This window comes from Cherax quadricarinatus, chromosome 44 (genome assembly GCF_038502225.1).
Source record: "Cherax quadricarinatus isolate ZL_2023a chromosome 44, ASM3850222v1, whole genome shotgun sequence".
NCBI lineage: Eukaryota > Metazoa > Arthropoda > Malacostraca > Decapoda > Parastacidae > Cherax > Cherax quadricarinatus.
In genome coordinates, this window is record NC_091335.1 from 15,367,632 (window position 1) to 15,388,678 (window position 21,047).

Genomic DNA, 21,047 nt, shown 5'->3' on the forward strand with positions numbered 1-21,047 from the left:
GCAGTAGTCTGCATAACAGTGAATCTTATATTTTTTGTGAGAATAAAAATTCAAAATGGAAAGCAAAAGAATATAAGAGGGGCCTTGAGACCTGACTAATGACTAGAGGAAATGTCATTTTAGTGCCAGGAATGTCTTTCTTGTTTATTCTGGACCCTATTCGGAAATTGGCATCTTTTGAAATTTGTGTGAAATTGGCAAAATTGCTAAATTCTGACCACTGTACTGGATAGTTGCATTTCATAAATGGGTGGTTTCTTGCACCCATTCGATAGAAAAAATGGAGTTCTAGCGAAATATTCATGTTTTTTGTCGACTAGTACAGCGAAATTGGCCGAAAATGGGGCTCAAAGTGGGCAAAATTGCCGATGCGTAAACATCGCCGAGACCGCTAACTTTGCGAGAGCATAATTTCGTAAGTTTTCTATCAAATTTCAAACTTTTGGTGTCTTTATGATCGGGAAAAGATTCTCTATCTTTGCATAAGAGAAAATAATTTTTTTTTTTTTTAAATTTGGCCGACCCTGAGAACGAGTTTCGGAGAGGGCCTGTCGACCCTCAAAGGGTTAAAGTGCGGGCATTGTACAGTCAACCCTCGACTAACAGCGGCATTAAGTAATGGCAATTTCGTCTAACAGCGCTTTTTGCCATAGAAAAAATGCCTTAACCAACGGCAAAAAACTTAACCAACGACGTTTGTCCACCACTCTAAGAGTCAGTGTGCCAATGTTTATAAGCTGTTGTGGTCAGTTTCCACGTGTGCCTCCCATATATTTTGGATTATTCCACTATTTCTAGTCCTTTTTTTTTTTTTTCAACAAGTCGGCCGTCTCCCACCGAGGCAGGGTGACCCAAAAAAGAAAGAAAATCCCCAAAAAGAAAATACTTTCACCATCATTCAACACTTTCACCACACTCACACATTATCACTGTTTTTGCAGAGGTGCTCAGAATACAACAGTTTAGAAGCATATACATATAAAGATACACAACATATCCCTCCAAACTGCCAATACCCCAAACCCCTCCTTTAAAGTGCAGGCATTGTACTTCCCATTTCCAGGACTCAAGTCCGACTATATGATAATAACCGGTTTCCCTGAATCCCTTCACTAAATATTACCCTGCTCACACTCCAACAGCTCATCAGGTCCCAACTACCATTTGTCTTCATTCACTCCTATCTAACACACTCAAGCACGCTTGCTGGAAGTCCAAGCCCCTCGCCCACAAAACCTCCTTTACCCCCTCTCTCCAACCCTTTTGAGGACGACCCCTACCCTGCCTTCCTTTCCCTATAGATTTATATGCTTTCCATGTCATTCTATTTTGATCCATTCTCTCTAAATGACCAAACCACCTCAACAACCCCTCTTCAGCCCTCTGACTAATACTTTTATTAACTCCACACCTTCTCCTAACTTCATTGCTCTGAATTTTCTGCATAATATTTACACCACACATTGCCCTTAGACAGGACATCTCCACTGCCTCTAATCGTATCCTCGCTCCTGCATTTATCACCCAAGCTTCACACCCATATAAGAGTGTTGGCACCACTATACTTTCATACATTCCCTTCTTTGCCTCCATAGATAATGGTCTCTGTCTCCACATATACCTCAACGCACCACTCACCTTTTTTCCTTCATCAATTCTATGATTAACCTCATCTTTCATAAATCCATCCGCTGACACGTCAACTCCCAAATATCTGAAAACATTCACTTCTTCCATATTCCTCCTCTCCAATTTGATATCCAATTTTTCTTTATCTAAATCATTTGATACCCTCATCACCTTACTCTTTTCTATGTTCACTTTCAACTTTCTTCCTTTACACACTCTCCCAAACTCATCCACTAACCTTTGCAATTTTTCTTTAGAATCTCCCATAAGCACAGTATCATCAGCAAAAAGTAACTGTGTCAATTCCCATTTTGTATTTGATTCCCCATAATTTAATTCCACCCCTCTCCCGAGCACCTTAGCATTTACTTCTTTTACAACCCCATCTATAAATATATTAAACAACCATGGTGACATTACACATCCCTGTCTAAGACCTACTTTTACCAGGAAGTAGTCTCCCTCTCTTCTACAGCATTTAGTAACTTACCACCTATTCCATATACTTGCAACATCTGCCACATTGCTCCCCTATCCACTCTATCATATGCCTTTTCTAAATCTATAAATGCAATAAAAACTTCCCTACCTTTATCTAAATACTGTTCACATATATGCTTCAATGTAAACACCTGATCTACATATCCACTACCCACTCTAAAACCTCCTTGCTCATCTGCAATCCTATATTCTGTCTTACCTCTAATTCTTTCAATAATAACCCTACCGTACACTTTTCCTGGTACACTCAGTAAACTAATTCCTCTATAATTTTGACAATCTCTTTTGTCCCCCTTCCCTTTATATAAAGGGACTAACCATGCTCTCTGCCAGTCCCGAGGAACCTTCCCCTCTTTCATACATTTATTAAACAAAAGTACCAACCACTTATTCCCCTATAATTTTTACAATCTCTTTTGTCCCCCTTCCCTTTATGTAAAGGAACTATATATGCTCTCTTCCAATCCCTAGGTACCTTCCCCTCTTTCGTACATTTACTAAACAAAAATACCATCACTCCAACACTATATATCCCCCTGCTTTTAACATTTCTGTCGTGATCATGTCAGTTCCAGCTGCTTTACCCCGTTTCGTTCTACGTAATGCCTCACGCACCTCCCCCACACCCACATCCTGCTCTTCTTTACTCCTAAAAGATGTTATACCTCCCTGACCAGTGCATGAAATTACCGCCTCCCTTTCTTCATCGACATTTAAAAGTTCCTCAAAATATTCCCACCATCTACCCAATACCTCCATCTCCCCATCTACTCTGTTTTTAAGTGACAAATCCATTCGTTTCTTAGGCTTTCTTAACTTGCTTATCTCACTCTAAAATTTTTTCTTATTTTCATCAAAATTTCTTGACAGTGCCTCTCCCACTCTTTCATCTGCTCTCCTTTTGCAATCTCTTACCACTCTCTTCACCTTTCTTTTACTCTCCATATACTCTGCTCTTCTTACAACACATCTGGTTTGTAAAATCTTCTCATAAGCTACCTTTTTCTCTTTTATCACACCCTTTACCTCATCATTCCACCAATCATGCCTCTTTCCTCCTGCACCCACCCTCCTATAGCCACAAACTTCTGCCCCACATTCTAATACTGCATTTTTAAAGCTATTTCATCCCTCTTCAACCCCCCATTCTCCTCATGCTTGCATTAGTCCACCTTTCTGCCAATAGTTTCTTATATCTCACCCAAACTTCCTCCTCCCTAGTTCATACACCTTCACCTCTCTCTTTCTTGCTGTTGCTATTTTCCTTTTGTCCCTCCTACCTCTTACTCCAACTGTAGCTACAACTAAATAATGATCCAATATATCAGTTGCCCCTCTATAAACATATACATCCTGAAGCCTACTCATCAATCTTTTATGCACCAATACATAATGTAACAAACTACATGTACTTTCATTATGTGCTATATCATACCTTGTATACTTATTAATCCTCTTTTTCATAAACTATGTATTACTTAATACAACCCTTTTTCTACACAAAGCTCAATTAAAGGTTCCCCATTTTCATTTACTCCTGGTACCTCAGATTTACCTACTACTCCCTCCACAACATTTTTACCCACTTTAGCATTGAGATCCCCAATCACAAGTACTCTCTCACTAGGTAGAAAACTCCCCATGCACTCACTCAACATTTCCCAAAATATCTTTCTCTCTCCTCTACACTTCTCTCTTCTCCAGGTGCATAAACACTTACTATAACCCACTTTTCACATCCAACCCTTATTTTACACCACATAATCCTTGCATTTATACATTTATACTCCCTCTTTTCCTGCCATAACTTATCCTTCAACATCCAAATGTAGATCTACTTTCACATGCGTAACGCTCCAAACGTAGATCTACATTTCATTTTACATGCTTTCATCCTTGGCATGACAGGCCTGAGATGCCTAGACATGAGAGAATGGGTCTGTGCACTAAGTGTGTGCAGTATTACAAAATTTGGAGACACTGGGAAAAATGCACTCTTCATTTTAAACAAAATAAAAAAAAAATTTCCCCAAAAAATATTCAGAGCACTACACAAGTGAACATAGATCTACGTTTGGACAGTTCAAGGGTTACAGCCCGGACATCCAGCTTCTTCTCATTCATAACATCCACAATCATCCCTAAATCCCTTCACTAAATGTTACCCTACTCACACTCCAACAGCTCGTCAGGTCCCAAAAACCATTCGTCTCCATTCACTTCTATCTATCCTATAATGGCTGCTGAAGAGTAGGGAACATAAATTTTTATTATAGCAGAAAAGTAAATAAGGGACTTCTTACACATTATTAAAAATCACAAAAATGTTAAGTAGACAATAAAGGTGAAAATAAAGAGAGTCATATACATGTATTACTCCCACCATTGTAATACTATTTAACCTATCACCTGAATTGCAAATCTTCACAAAACTCAAAGTTTATTCCATATAAACGACTGCAGGCTAATACCAACCCTGACAATAATGACATAATATGTGAGAAAATAATATATAAGTGGTACAGTAAATATACCTTTACATAATGCAGTAAAACATAATGAATCCACATACATTACAATTAATTTTGTACAGTTCGTGTCCAAGAATTAACAATAATGATGTTAGAAAAATACTAAAATAATGAATATCTACTAATCTGTTTAATTATCAATAAAAAAAGCATTTAATACTGTTGCTCAAAACAATTTTCTTCTTAAACTAGAGTGCAATGGAGTCAAGAGAACATATATTTTACTGTAATAAATCTTACCTCAATACAAGGTCAGATACCTAATAAAAAACCTGACTGTGATATATGAAGGTAGTCAAAAAGATAAGACTAGTTATAGATACTTAGAAGTCAGACAGCTAATTGTTTACACTACAGTAATCAGTTTCAATGAGATAAGAAAACATACAATATGTGTCTATTGGAATACATCTTTTAAAAGATGGAAATCAATGCTGAAAAGAATTAGTGTACAAATAACCTTTCCAAATAAGTCTTCATTCATGATCTTAAGGCATGGGTCTTGATCTGGAGGTAGTGGAATGCAAAATGTGGCATCTTTCTCCAAAACGCCACAAGAAAGTGGCTCAGTCTCCAGCAACCAGCTACGTCCAAATGTGTCAATAGACTCAATCAAGCCAGAGTTTCTGTCTACTAGGTCGTCTTCAGTATTGTGGTTACAGTTACCTAGGAAAGTATTAAGGTCATAAATAAGGGTGTTTAGCTCCAGTTTGATATTATATATGGATTATTGCATCCTGTAGCAATATCATTTATGAAGTATTTCATCCCAGGAATGCAGTTATTGTACATCAATATCATGTGCTTCATACTGACATTCAATGCATAAACATTCAGTATTTCATTCACCCTTAGCCATAACTTCAAATTATTCTGTAGTATCTCTAAATCTGCCCCTATTGTAAATACCACCTTCAAACATTCTGAGATATTCATACCATCTTGATACTTTTTTTTTACCTTTCACAAGTTTTACAATATCATATCGTCTCCAGTTTTAATCCCCTCTATCCTCACTGCAAAACCCCCTTGAAAAATGCTTACTGCCTTCATCCACTAATTCCATGCTCACTTCTGGCTCTTCCCTTTTCCTAACACTCATGAGTCCTTATGCTCCTTAAATGAAATCCCTGTCTCTATTTTGCTACATTTAACAACATCTTACAATTTTCTCTCCAGGTAATATGTTTACCTACTTATGCATCATCTCACCACTTTCATATAACTGATAGGTTATCTGCATCTTAAATTTCTTAATCTTATTTATCTCTCCAAAACCATTTCTTATTCTCATTTTGTTATTCTTTTCTCATCTCTGCAGACTATTGTGTAAGCTATTCTCTCAAAACATATACATATATGGTATGACTAGGCACAGATTCATGTAATGTTTTTTAATAAATTTTTAAAATAAAAGCTAACTATTCGAAAAACTTAAGAGTCTGCAAGAACTCTATTTTGAATGTCTTCCTTTAATAAGTTAGTATCTAACAGGACTGTATAAGCCAGTTCATGTTTCTTAACAATCATGACGAGATATTGTTTAAAACAGATTAGCTTCAAATTCTTACACTACTATAATCACTATGTTTAAAACTGTACATGATAATTTGACAATGTTGAGAATCACTAGAAGTTAACCAAGTGTGAGAGTCCCTTTATACAGTATTATCTGAAAATTGGAATTTTCTATACTACCAACAAGCAGATAGGTAAGACACATGTGCAACAGTTGAGAATCTCTTGTTACCAAAACAGTTTGCCTGCTCAACAGGCTTCTTCAGTTAAAATACAGAGGTGACTTACATACTGGGGAAAACAGAAGTAATGAAGAGGTAGATATGAGATGATCAGTCCCTCATCCTAAAATAAGAAGGAAGTTCAAGGTGGTCTGTCCCTCAGACTTGAAAAAGAAGTAAGTTCGAGGTGATCAGTCCCTCAGCCTTGATAATGTTCAGCTCTGTACTTTCTTTTTCAAGGTTGAGGGACTGATCACCTCTCATCTACCTCTCCACTACTTCTGTTGTCTCCAGTATTTAAGTCGCCTTTATATTTTATCTGAAGGAACTTGCTGAGGAAGCAAAATATTTCAGCAATAAAAGATACCCAACTGTACACAAATATTAAGAGATATCTGAAGGCAATGGAATATTTTGTGAACATCCACATAAATAATTAATAAGAAAATGGATAAGTTATTTACAAAGCTTCTTATACAAAAAGAAACCCCAGATCATTTTAGCCTAATGCTAAGGTTTAAAAGGGGAAACTATTATGACAAATGAAATAACATACAGTACAGTACTTCAAAAGATCTTAAGAAAATGGCAATCAAAATAACAGTTTGAATGCATCACTCAGACTTACCACACAGTCCTTCTGTTTTGTTGAAGTAAAGATTGGAAGGTAAACGGATGGAGAAGCCAAAGTTTTCAAGGAAGAAAGTCACTTCTAAATGAATCTCGGGAATGGCTACCATAATCTGATAAAAAAAAAAAGTGATATACTATATAGCCAGTCAGACCTCCATATTTGCAGGTCACATTGCTGGTCTCCTGCAAAGTCAAAATCCTGAGTACGTACTATTAAATTCTATCCATGTAAACATGTTTGTTTCAGACTGAGGCATATCTTATGTTTTAGAGGTTACTTTAAATACTGTTATAACTTCATTAATATTAACATTCATAAGAGAATATCCAAAAAGACAAAAGATGTGGGCAGGGAAAATCTAAGGAGCACATTTTGAGTGAAATTCTTTGGTTGGGTTTTAATTTAGGGGTAGAAGGCCAAACTCAAAACAAAATAGGCCACTGCTTAAAACAGCAACTAATCAAAATTATTGACAGGAGTCCCTTCTGTAAAAATGTTGGATAATTGAATTGATAATGTGAAGATCTAGCTGTACTATACAAATAACATTCATGGCAAAAGTGTTGGACCAGATAAAATAAAATATTTTATGAATACCAAGCAACTGCTTTTCAGATGTCGTCATTACCATATAACCTTTCCAAGGAATGCAATGTCTCACATAAGAAAGGAATTATACAGACCACAAACTATTGACCCTACAGGTGAGATGTGAGTACATTACCCATACTCCACCAACATTTAAGAATTCTAACTGGAACCTTTATTGAGTCCTAGAGGTGTCATAGTCACTGCTCATATCCCAGGTCACAAAAAGCACATAGAGAGATAGGGAAACAACCAATCTTAGATGAAGTCAGATGTATTCTGAAGACTAGAGTATCTGACAATGTACTGTGAAAGACAAGACAAACACTTATAGTTCAACTCAACAAGATAGATCATACAAATATTTTAAATCAGCTACTGATACTTATGTGTCTACATATATATATGTACAAGTTGCAAAATGGTACTGACTACAGTCATTGGTGACTGCCATTTTATATTCAATAATTTTTTGTTTTCATACTACCCATAGATTTTTTGTTGCTGTACATTATTTTCAGTGTTTTATTCCAAGATTCTTTTTTTCCTGCAAACTATGCCATGCTATTTTTCATAAAAGTATGGTGGGCCTCTTGTCCACATTTCCCTTCTTCCCTAAACAATAATTACCCAAAGAGTGCAGCCATCATGAGACAATGATTCACTGAGCTACAACATCCCTACACAACTTTCAAAACACACATACTGTACCTCCCATCTCCAAAACTGAAGACTAGTTAATCAATTTCCTGAATCCCTTTATAGATACTATTTTTTTTTTTTGCAATAAGTTGGCCATCTCCCACCTAGGCGGGGTGACCCAAAAAGAAAGAAAATCCCCAAAATGAAAATACTTTCATCATCATTCAACACTTTCACCTCACTCATACATAATCACTGTTAACCCTTTCAGGGTCCGTCCCGTAGATCTACGGCTTCACGTTGAGTGTCCAAAACGTAGATCTACACCAAAATTCTAGCGCCGTCAAATTTAGCGCAAAAATGCTCATAGGCCTACATGTGAGAGAACGGGTCTGCGTGGTGGGTGTGCACCATAAACAAAAAATCTAGGCGCCCGCATAGCATTGTAGGAACGCCAGCTCAGTTACCCTTGTTCACCATGCCTCGTCGCAAGTCAGCTCTCACTCCCCGGAAAATTGGGACTCTCCTCTTCCTATCTGATAGTTCTGACAATGATGGAAGTGGAAATGAAGACGAATTCTACGGCTTTGATCAGTTAGTGACCGAAAAGAATGACCAGGATATCGATAATAGTGCAGAAAATCCTGACGATCCTCAACCTTCTACCTCTGGTGTGGGCACTCGTGACTCACAGTCGGTTGTTCCTCAATGCAAGAGAAAACTAATATTTTCGCGTGGCCAGGCCTTTGACTTCAGTAATGATGATGATAGTGACGTGGATTGTGATTTTATTGCGCTTGACGATCATTCGAGTAGTGATAGTGAGGAATCATATTCACCAGTGAAGCGTCAGTATGTTCGCCGCCGCATGCACTCGGGTAGTGTACCCTATGCTGTGCCCAGGGGACGGAGTACATCCCGGAGTACATCCCGTGGCCCTACACCAGTTTTAGGTAGTGATAGTGAGGATGATGTGGCTACACTTGGCATGGATAGACCACAGGCATCAGTGGATGGTGTTAGTGGTGATGGTAGTGGCACCGCCATGCGTGACTCACCAGCCCACGCTGGGACCCACGCTGCTGACTCGTCAGTTCAAGGACAAAGCGGAGCGTCAGCCACCAGCCCACCACAACCACAACCACCCGCACAACCAGCCTATGATGTCCAGTATCCACCAGCAAACCGTATGTGGGATTGGCAGCAAAATCCCAATTTTGTTCCCAAGCCTCACCACTTTGATGACTCTCAAAGTGGAATTCTATCTACTTGTCCCCTTGGAACTGGAATTCTTTGAATTAGTCTTTGACCAGCCATTGATGGAAACTATTGTCAGGGAAAGTAATAAGCATTTTGAGTACACCATGGCAAATAAGATCTTATCACCACAGTCAAGACTACACAGGTGGAAAGAGACGACTGTTGCAGAAATGTATTTGCTTTTTGCAACAATAATGCTTATGCCTCATGTGTATAAGCATAATATAAAAGCATACTGGTCCACAGATCAGCTAATTTCTACCCCGGTCTTCAGTGAAATCATCCCAGTGAACAGGTTTATCTTACTCTTATGTATTTTGCACTTCTCTGACAAAACCAGGCCTGACAGAAGTGACAGGTTATACAAGATTAGAAATGTTTTCATGTATCTCAAACAAAAGTTCAGCATATACTTTTATCCATTCAAGAATCTTGTAATTGACGAGTCTTTGATTTTGTTCAAAGGTAGACTGTCATTCAAGCAGTACATACCGAGCAAGAGGAAACGCTTTGGTATAAAACTGTTTGTACTCTGTGACTGTGACAGTGCCTGGTGTTGGATATTGTTGTATACACGGGTAGTAAAACATTGAAAGATACCAAGATGTTATTGGGTATCTCAGGTGACATAGTGAGAAACATGATGGCACCTTATCCTGGTAAGGGGCATACATTATATACCGATAACTGGTACACAAGCCCATTACTCAGTGATTTCATGCGAGTGAACAAGACATGTGTGTGGCACAGTGCGTTCTAATCGTAAACATATGCCCAGGCTCAACGCAGGTGCTTGTGGTGATGACGTGCAGGTGTTTACTGCCAATGACATCATGGCATTACGGTGGCATGACAAACGAGATGTCACATTGTTGACAACCATTCACCGTAATGAAATGCAAGACAGTGGCAAAGTTGATCGAGTGACTAATGAATGTATTCAAAAACCAGTGACAGTGATTGATTATACACAAAACATGCGCTTGGTTGACAAATGTGACATGCAGATTGGTTTTGTTGACTGTGTTCGTAAGAGTTACAAGTGGTATATGAAACTTTTCTTCCATCTCATGGACATTTCATTGCTCAATGCATATAATATGTACCAAATAAAGACTGGCAACAGACCACCGTATGGTGAATTTTGTTTGTCTGTTGTCAGACAACTCATAATGAAGTACCAGGTAAGAACACCTGCTATACAACAAGGTCCTCGAATTCCTCAGAATATACCCAAGCGTTTGAGGAGGGAAGGTGATCATTTCATAATACAACTTCCTTCAACTCAGAAGAAATTTGCTCAGAAGAGATGCATCGTCTGTGCACAAACAAAACGACGGCAACAAAGACGCAAAGACACTCGGTTTATGTGTGAGGAATGTAAGGTGCCTCTGTGCATGGTGCCTTGTTTCAAGGAGTTCCACAAGCTCCAGCAGTTCTAAAACCATGTCTGGTGATTGTAAATATGTAAATATATGATAGAACATTAGTATTATACAAGATTTGTGCATGTTTATTGTAATAAACAACAGTGGTAAACAATAATATGATAATAACTTTAGTGCAGATATTGTGTTCAATACAGTGAGTTTATATATATACATTATATACAGTATTGGTCTCTCAGGCCCCAAATGTTAGTAGGAATAGAAAAAAATTGGAAAAGAAAAGAAAAAAATGTAAAAACCGCAAAATAATGTAATGTGCGTATGTGCCGCCACCACATCATTTTTGACAAACTTCTTGGCACTGTATTTCGGTAAGTACTGATCAGAATTTTTTTTTTGTCTTATTACCTTCACAAAAATATGCTCTTTAATTCTGTAAGAAAAAATATTTTTTTTTTTTTTCAAAATTTCTTGGACACTGGTGCGTGACTTCAGATTTTGGCCTTGGACCCTGAAGGGGTTAATACTATAGTAGTATTTAATATATTCACACTGTCAAGTCATGGAAGATACTAAAGACCATTCACCCAATATAACATATTCACACATACCTCTGAATACTTAAGCAATTACTCCTTGGTTCCTCTCTACACTACTTTCCATCCACCCCAGATTTATATTCTTTTTGTTTTTATCAGCTTATCTTACCCTATTCTTTTTCAGTGAGCAAACCATCACAACAACCCCTCTCCTGCTCCTTGAATTATACTGTACCTTTCATACCACCACATCATTTAATTTCTTACAATTCCTTGTCACAACATTCAAAGATATGTTTCAACTCCTCATAAAAGTCTTGACACCATTACACAGTAGTCTGATATGTATGATTGCTACCAGTATGTGACAATTTACTAATATGCTTCATAGCTGCAAATGTATTTCTGGGTAACAAGAAATTCTTGAAAAATCTATTGAAATCTTCAGTAAGTCAAATTAAATATATTCTAACAAAACATTTGAAGAGTTTAAAAAGTAAGAAGAGAGTACAGTAGAACCCACATATCCAGTGATTCGATATCCATAATTTCAGTTATCCATGGTTTACTGTGGCCCAAAAATACCTAAGAGAAGCAATGAAGTGCTTTCCATCAGTGAAAAAGTGATAATTCTACACTTATTAATTAAACTTTACAATAGGTATGTATAGGACTTATATATAGGGTTTGCCACTATCCAGGGTTTAGGCATCCACAGCAGGTCCTTGGAATGTATTCCCCACAGATATGGGGGGTCCTACTGTATTGATATAATAAGGCATAAAATTAAAAAGAGTAGAATGACAAAATAGTTTAAGATTCAGATAAGTTAAATATGAGCAAGTCTCCTTACACTTGTTGCTCCTATTCACCTAGCAGTAAGTAGGTACCTAGGTGTTAGTCACTTGTTATGGGTTACATCCTGCACTTTGAAATGGGTTGAGGTAAAATAGCCTGTAATATTTTTTATTATCATACAATAGTGCAATGTTGGTATAGCTAGAGTAAAGTAGATAGAGTAATAAAGATGCAAGTTTCTCAAGTAATATATAATTTAATTAATAATGAGTTACATATAATAATAAAAATATTGATTAACATACCTGTGAAGGATCTGGCTGTTCAACTGCTAACCACGGCTCTCGGTGAGGGAAGCTGGTCACTTCATCTTCATCAATAATCAGTTTGACAGTATCTACTCCGACAGCAGAGATAAAGACCGTATGAAAGTTGAAGAGGACAGTTACGGCATCAGTACAAACAGTGACAGGTATCTGGGTACATCGCTTGTTACGCGTGATCACCTGTCACACAAAATATCTATGAGTTTTTATGCATAAAACACAAACAAATTTCAAAATACAAATTAAAGATATTTTCTTTTAACACGTCGGCTGTCTCCCACCGAGGCAGAGTGACCCAAAAAAGAAAGAAACACTTTCACCATCATTTAACACTCACCATCATTCATACAAAATCACTGTCTTTGCAGAGGTGCCCAGATATGACAGTTTAGGTGTGGCTAAGGCATTTCTGGAGAATAATAATAATAAAAGTATTTTCTTTTTAGGGATTTTCTTTCTTTTTGGGTCACCCTGCCTCAGTGTGAGACGGCCGACTTGTTAAAAAAAAAAAAAGTAAAACATCTAGCAGGCATGTGTGAGTGTGTTAGATAGGAGTAAATGGAGATGAATGGCTTTTGGGACTTGACAAGCTGTTGGAATGTGAGCAGGGTAATATTTTGTGAAGGGATTCAGGGAAACTGGTTAGCCGGACTTGAGTCCTGGAGGTGGGAATACAATGTCTACACTTTATAGGAGGGGTTTGGAATATTGGCTATTTGGAATGACATCTGAACTGCTGTATCTGAGCACCTCTGCAAAGACAGTGATTATGTGTGAATATCTGGGTCACCCTGCCTCGGTGGGAGAACAGCAGGTGCGTAAAAAAAAAAAAAAAAAAAAAAAATAATAAACCCTCGATTTAATAATTTTGGATTCAAGGAAAAAATCTGTGGTTGGACAACATCTAAAGTCCATTAAACTCAAAACTGTCCATTACTATTATGATTGGGTAAATTTTATTTGAATTTAACTAACAAAGTCCTTTAAATCAGAATTGTCCATTAATTTTATTATAATTTTGAATTTAACAGACAAAGTCTCTTAACTTCAGAATTGTTTGCTATTGTGGTCTGCTTGGAAAATTGATTTCCAGATTTAACAAAGCCCCTTAAATCCAGAATTGTCTGCTACTGTTGCAATCATGCAAGAACAATCTCATCATTCAGTGTTAACAAACACCCTCTTTCCCTTTTAGCTTTTTAAATCAAGGGCTTGCCGAAGGTATACAGTATGTAATGCTGTACAAGGTACAGCATTAAATTTGTCTTGTCAATTTCTAAAATAATGTAATAAATGATTTAAGGATTCTTAATATATTTTGATATACAGTACATTGGAACCTTGGTTTTCGTGATTAATCCGTTCAAAAAAAGTCTGATGAAAACCCGAATCGTACAAAAACTGAAGCAATATTTCCCATAAGAAATAATGTAAATCAAATTAATCCATTCCAGACACCCAAAAAAGTTAACAAAAAATACATTTTATAGAGAATAACTATAGTTTTACATACAAACTAGGGCATATGAAAACTGAGGTTCCACTGTATTCTTAAAGTTAAATTACTGATGGCACACCTGGAATTTATGTTGACCTCGAGCATTCATGTCTCGTGCAGCAATGTAAGAACATTCTCCATTGAAGGTGTAATTATATCGATCAAAGGTCATGTAGTGTGGGTCACCATAACCTTCACAAATACAATCTCGACACTGTTCAGGAGCAACACAGCGGTCTCCCTTGCGTACCAAACCAGGGCTACAGAAGCAGCCAGGGATGCAAGAACCCTCCTCTTCTGGACAAAGAATTTCATCATGCTGATTCTCACAACTCTTCTCACATTTGGCACGGTAACAATCTTGATAAATCTCACCTGGTCCACATTGTTTATCTGCAGATTACATAATGCACTTAGGGTAACAGTGTACATTAAAAAAAACATTAGAAGGTTATTCATTTCCTGACCAGAAACTTGCATCATTTACTATTACATTTTCTTTCATTTTGAAGGTTATAATGATTTGTTTGATTTATTTTATAATTGTAAGCAGAAAGTTTTTCTTAAAGGCTCTGAATACGAACAAGTAACAAAACATGTCTCCACCACTGGAATTAAAATATGTGAAATTTTACCTCAAAATAAAAAATTGGCAAGGATGCCTTTACTAGACATTTCCCTCTCAGCAAACATTGCTAAGTATTTTAACTGTTTTCCAAATTATTATAAGTTTATGTCACTCCAAACAAGAGTGTAGCATCCATAAACTAAAATTTTATCAACACACAAAGCCTAAATAGGCATGAGCTGGACTTCATAATTTCAGTAATTACCCACAATAACCTATTATTGTATTATTCATACATTTTCCATCAAGTGAAGTCTTGGGGCTACTAACACTACTCCTCAGTAAATGAATCTGTATGTGAAAAATAACAAGTATAGTCATCATCCTCGTACACAATATGACTCAACTGTTTCCCATTCAACTTATTCCCATATTTGTTATTATGTTAAGACCTAAGGAGAGTATGATGAACATTCACTTTTTCAGATTACTTGTTGTTTAAAACAGCTCTTCATCATGCTTATATTATGATGATTATATCATGTAAATTCATGATATAAGCATAATGAAATGTAATCCACATGGTGACTCTGGTCAAGGGTTACTAGTCTTGTTAATCCATAATACATGTACATGTATAATGATCTGACTTATTCATCTTCTATCTCTCTGTCATAACAGTTCTTGATAGGATGAAGCAATGTCTTAAGATTTAACACCAGTTTTCAGGTTAGTTATGAAATAATTTTGAGATGAGTTAACCTACAGTACTTCATTTTATATTTTTTTACACCATTGGTCATCTTTTTATCACTGTAGAGTGATGCAAAAAGCTCACATAAAATAAGCTATAAAACAATAGTGTATAAATTTGTGGCTTTATGAACTAAGCTAACATATGTATTTTAGATTAAGTAAAGTGGGGGTGATTTATTTATGTAATATCTAAAAGAATCTATAGATCTATAGCTAGTAACAAAGCCAGGTAAATGAACTCATGTCTCACTTGTCCGAGGTCATTGTTTGAGCCTTAAGAGGCTTTATAAAAAATTTGTTTCATATCTGCGTGCCTCTGGCAAGACATTCATAGTGTGAATGATAGTGAGAGTGTTTCTTTTTGGGTCACCTTACCTCGGTGAGAGACGGCCAATGTGTTAAAAAAAAAGAAGACTTACAGCATTTAGCAATGAAACGCCAATTAGAGACAGGAGCTTCAGGGTTCTTCTCTAGGCAACTGGCGATGTAACGAGTAAGTGCCTGGCACCGGCACTGCTCTTCTTCGGTGTCGCTGTTCAAACATTCACACATGGAATCTACACATCCCTTCATAAATGGTGTTGGGTCAACAGTGCTGTGGCATTCAGTGAATGGTCTTAATCTGTAGCAAGTGGCAGAATATCAACCATTGTTAGTACACAGGAAGTCAACAGAAGAAACAAAAACTGTTATAAGGAAGTTTTAAAAAAAACAAAATGTGTTGCTAGGAAACAACTATCTAAATAATTACTGAATTATTCTTTTATTATCAAACAGGGTCCTTTGTTTGACATTAAAAGCACATTCACATAAAATTTAAATTACTGAATATAAGTAGTAGTAGGTTGGTAGACAGCAACCACCCAGGGAGGTACTACCATCCTGCCATGTGAGTGTACAACGAAAGCCTGTAATTGTTTTACATGATGGAAGGATTGCTGGTGTCTTTTTTCTGTCTCATAAACGTGCAAGATTTCAGGTACGTCTTGCTACTTCTACTTACATTTAGATCACACTACATATACATGTGCACATTTATGTATACAGTTGACTCTCGCCTAACGAACGCATCGCATAACGTTAAATCCGCCTAGCGATACATTTTAACGCAAAAATTTTGCTTCGGCTAGCGCTAAAAAACTCGCTCAACGCGATTTGTTCGAGACGCGTCCACATGCGGCCTGAGCCCGCCTCACTTGTTCTGTGGGTGCCAGTGTTTACAAGCCAGCCATCGCAGTCGCTTCCAAGCATACAATCGGAACATTTCATATTATCACAGCCTTTTTAGTGATTGCACCTGCAAAATAAGTCACCATGGCTCCCAAGAAAGCTTCTAGTGCCAACCCTACAGCAAAAAGGGTGAGAATTACTATGGATATGAAGAAAGAGATCATTGCTAAGTATGAAAGTGGAGTGCGTGTCTCCGAGCTGGCCAGGTTGTACACAAAACCCCAATCAACCATCGCTACTATTGTGGGCAAGAAAACGGCAATCAAGGAAGCTGTTCTTGCCAAAGGTGCAACTTTGTTTTTGAAACAGAGATTGCAAGTTATAGAAGATGTTGAGAGACTGTTATTGGTGTGGATAAACGAAAAACAGATATCAGGAGATAGCATCTCTCAAGCGATCATATGTGAAAAGACTAGGAAGCTGCATGAGGATTTAATTAGAAAAATGCCTGCGACTAGTGGTGATGTGAGTGAATTTAAGGCCAGCAAAGGTTGGTTTGAGAGATTTAAGAATCGTAGTGGCATACATAGTGTGATAAGGCATGGTGAGGCTGCCAGTTCGGACCACAAAGCAGCTGAAAAATATGTGCAGGAATTCAAGGAGTACATAGACAGTGAAGGACTGAAACCTGAACAAGTGTTTAATTGTGACAAAACAGGCCTGTTTTGGAAGAAAATGCCAAACAGGGCCTACATTACTCAGGAGGAAAAGGCACTCCCAGGACATAAGCCTATGAAAGACAGGCTTACTCTGTTGATGTGTGCCAATGCTAGTGGTGATTGCGAAGTGAAGCCTTTATTGGTGTATCACTCTGAAACTCCCAGAGTGTTCAGGAAAAACAATGTCCTCAAGGCTAATTTGTGTGTGCTGTGGAAGGCAAACAGTAAGGCATGGGTCACTAGGGACTTTTTCTATGACTGGTTACACCATGCATTTTCCCCCACTGTGAAAAATTACCTAATTGAAAAGAAATTAGACCTTAAGTGCCTCCTGGTATTATACAATGCTCCTGGTCATCCTTCAGAAGTGGCAGAGCGACTTTCTGCAGAAATGAGCTTCATTAAGGTCAAGTTTTTGCCTCCTAATACCACTCCTCTCCTGCAGCCCATGGATCAGCAGGTCATTTCCAACTTCAAGAAACTGTACACAAAAGCTATGTTTGAAAGGTGCTTTGTAGTGACCTCAGAAACTCAATTGACTCTAAGAGAGTTTTGGAGAGATCACTTTAGCATCCTCAATTGTGTAAACATTATAGGTAAGGCTTGGGAGGAAGTGACTAAGAGGACCTTGAACTCTGCTTGGAAGAAACTGTGGCCAGAACGTGTAGACAAAAGGGATTTTGAAGGGTTTGAGGCTAACCCTGGGAATCCTATGCCAGTTGAGGAATCCATTGTGGCATTGGGGAAGTCCTTGGGGTTGGAGGTTAGTGGGGAGGATGTGGAAGAGTTGGTGGAGGAGGACAATGAAGAACTAACCACTGATGAGCTGCTAGATCATCTTCAACAGCAAGAGGCCAGACCTGAGGAATCTGCTTCAGAGGAGGGGATAGAGAAATTGAAGAAGCTGCCTATTTCAAAGATTAAGGAAATGTGTGCAATGTGGCTTAAAGTGCAAACCTTTTTTGATGAAAATCACCCTCACACAGCTATTGCAAGCTGTGCTGGTGACTATTACACTGACAATGTTGTTAAACATTTTAGGAATGTCATAAAGGAACGGGAGGTACAGGCCTCTATGGACAGATATGTTGTGCGACAGAGGTCCAGTGACTCTGAAGCTGGTCCTAGTGGCATTAAAAGAAGAAGGGAAGTAACCCTGGAAAAGGACTTGCCACCTCAAGTCCTAATGGAAGGGGATTCCCCTTCTAAACATTAACACCGTCCACAGTCTCCCCTCCTCCCATCCCATCAATCATATCTTCAATAAAGGTAAGTGTCATGTAACTGTGCATGTCTTCTTCAGTTTGTGTGTATTAAAATTAATATTTCATGTGGTAAAATTTTTTTTTTCTTCATACTTTGGGGTTTCAGGAACGGATTAATTTGATTTCCATTATTTCTTATGGGGAAAATTAATTCGCCTAATGATAATTTCACCTAACGATGAGATCTCAGGAACGGATTAATAGCGTTAGGCGAGGGTCCACTGTACACACTCATCTGAATTTTCTTAATAGTTCTTGTTCTTATTGCTTTTCCTTGTACATCCATGGGAAAGTGGAATAAGAATATTTCCTCCGTAAGCCATGCGTGTTGTAAAAGTCGACTAAAATGCCGGGAATAATGAGCTAGTAACCCCTTTTCCTGTATAGCCTACTAACAAGAAAAAGAAGAAAACCATCAAAGTGGGATGTCTGAATGTGCGTGGATGTTGCGTGAATGATAAGAAAGAGACAATTGTGGCTGTTATGAATGAGAAAAAGCTGGATGTCCTGGCTTTAAGTGAAACAAAGCTGAAGAGAGTGGGAGAGTTTCAGTGGGGAGAAATAAATGGGATTAGGTCAGGGGTTTCAAATAGAGTTAGAGCTAAAGAAGGAGCAGCAATAATGTTGAAAGATAAGTTTTGGCAGGAAACGATGGAATATAAATGCATTAATTCAAGGATTATGTAGAGTAAAATAAGAGAGTTCGATGTGAAAAATGGGTTATAGTAAGCGTTTATGCACCTGGAGAAGAGAGAAGTGTTGAGGAGAGAGAGAGATTTTGGGAAATGTTGAGTGAGTTTATGGGGAGTTTTGAATCAAGTGTGAGAGTACGTGTGGTTGGGGATTTCAATGCTAAAGTGGGTAAAAATGTTGTGGAGGGAGTAGTAGGTAAATTTGGGGTGCCAGGGGTAAATGAAAATGGGGAACCTTTAACCCTTTGACTGTTTCCGACGTATAAATACGTCTTACGAGCCAATGTTTCTGACGTATTTATACGCACAAATTCTAGCGGCTTCAAATCAAGCGCGAAAGGCCTGGTAGGCCTACATGAGGGAGAATGGGTCTCAGTGGTCGGTGTGCACCCTGTGAAAAAAATCTGGGACCCAGCGGTGCATTGTGGGAACGCCATGTGGTTAGTCCATTTTCACCATGCCTCTCGGTAAGAAGTTCCTCACTCCTCGGCGGATTGGAGGTCTTTTGTTTCCAAGTGATAGCTCTAACAGCGATGAAAATGTCAGTGACAGTGAATTCCAGGGTTTTGAAGTGAGTGTTACCGGAAAAAGTGCCCAGGATACCTGGAGTTTACCTGGGATAACGTAATTAGTGATGAAAACCCAGATGACCCACAACCTTCCACCTCTGGTGCTGGGCCGGCTTGTTCACGTTCACGTTCGCCTGTACCAGGACGAAAGAGGAAACTATTTGGTCGTGTACAACACCCAGATGTTAGCAGTGATAGTGATAGTGATTTCAAGGTCATTGAAAGCAGTTCTAGTGACAGTGAGAGTGAATATTCCCCAGTGAAGCGGCAGTATGTACGACATAGCATGCGGTCTGGTAGTGTTTCATATGTTGTTCCAAGGGGAAGGAGAAACTCTGGGAGCACATCCCGTGGCCCTACACCATGACCTGATAGTGAGGATGACGATATTGTAACAATGGGTATGAATGATGTGAGTGATGGAGCAGGCAGTGGTGGTGATAGTGAGGGTGGCACGGCCCATGTGGCACCATCAGCGGGCCACGCTACTACCCACGCTGCTGACTCTGCACAACAACCAGTCTCACCGTACCCCACACTCCCACAACCTGCGCAACCACAACCACGGTACAATATCCAGACCCCACCAGCAGACCGCATCTGGGATTGGCGGGACGGTGACGAGTTTGTTCCCAGTCCCCATGACTTTGATGAAACACAAAGTGGAATAAAGCCATCTTGTCCACTTGGGAACAATGCCAGTGAACTGGACTGCTTTGAGTTATTCTTCGATGAACCCCTGATGGACATCATTGTCAGGGAAACAAACACATACTGTGATTACACCATGGCAAATACAATTCTCTCACCAAAATCACGGCTACACAAGTGGAAGGAGACAACTGTGGCAGAGATGTACCTGTTTTTTGCCACAATAATGCTTATGCCACGTGTGTATAAGCACACTGTCACCACATACTGGGCAACAGAACGCCTGATTTCAACTCCAGGTTTTAGTGACATTATAGGTGTCAATCGTTTCCTGATACTGTTACATATGTTACACTTTTCAGACAAAACCAGGTCTGACAGAAGCGACAGGTTATATAAGATCAGAAATGTGTTTATGTACCTGAAACAAAAGTGCTGCATGTATTTTTATCCCTTCAGGAAGCTTGTTATTGATGAGTCCTTGATTTTATTCAAAGGAAGACTCTCATTCAAGCAATATATACCAAGCAAGAGGAAACGCTTTGGTATAAAGCTATTTGTACTGTGTGATTGCAGAAGTGGTC

General features: G+C 38.4%; 1 protein-coding gene across 1 annotated transcript in view; it reads right to left on the reverse strand.

Annotated features, from left to right (window-relative positions):
- Nucleotides 1-21,047, reverse strand: part of LOC128697451 (hemocytin-like) — a gene marked incomplete in the record, with an annotated part of 289,908 nt that overhangs the window by 30,226 nt on the left and 238,635 nt on the right. Inside the window, 5 exon segments of the mRNA XM_070094123.1 lie at nt 5,122-5,327; nt 7,029-7,143; nt 12,555-12,755; nt 14,153-14,466; nt 15,817-16,019. Of these exon segments, the coding sequence (XP_069950224.1) occupies nt 5,122-5,327; nt 7,029-7,143; nt 12,555-12,755; nt 14,153-14,466; nt 15,817-16,019 (1,039 nt within the window).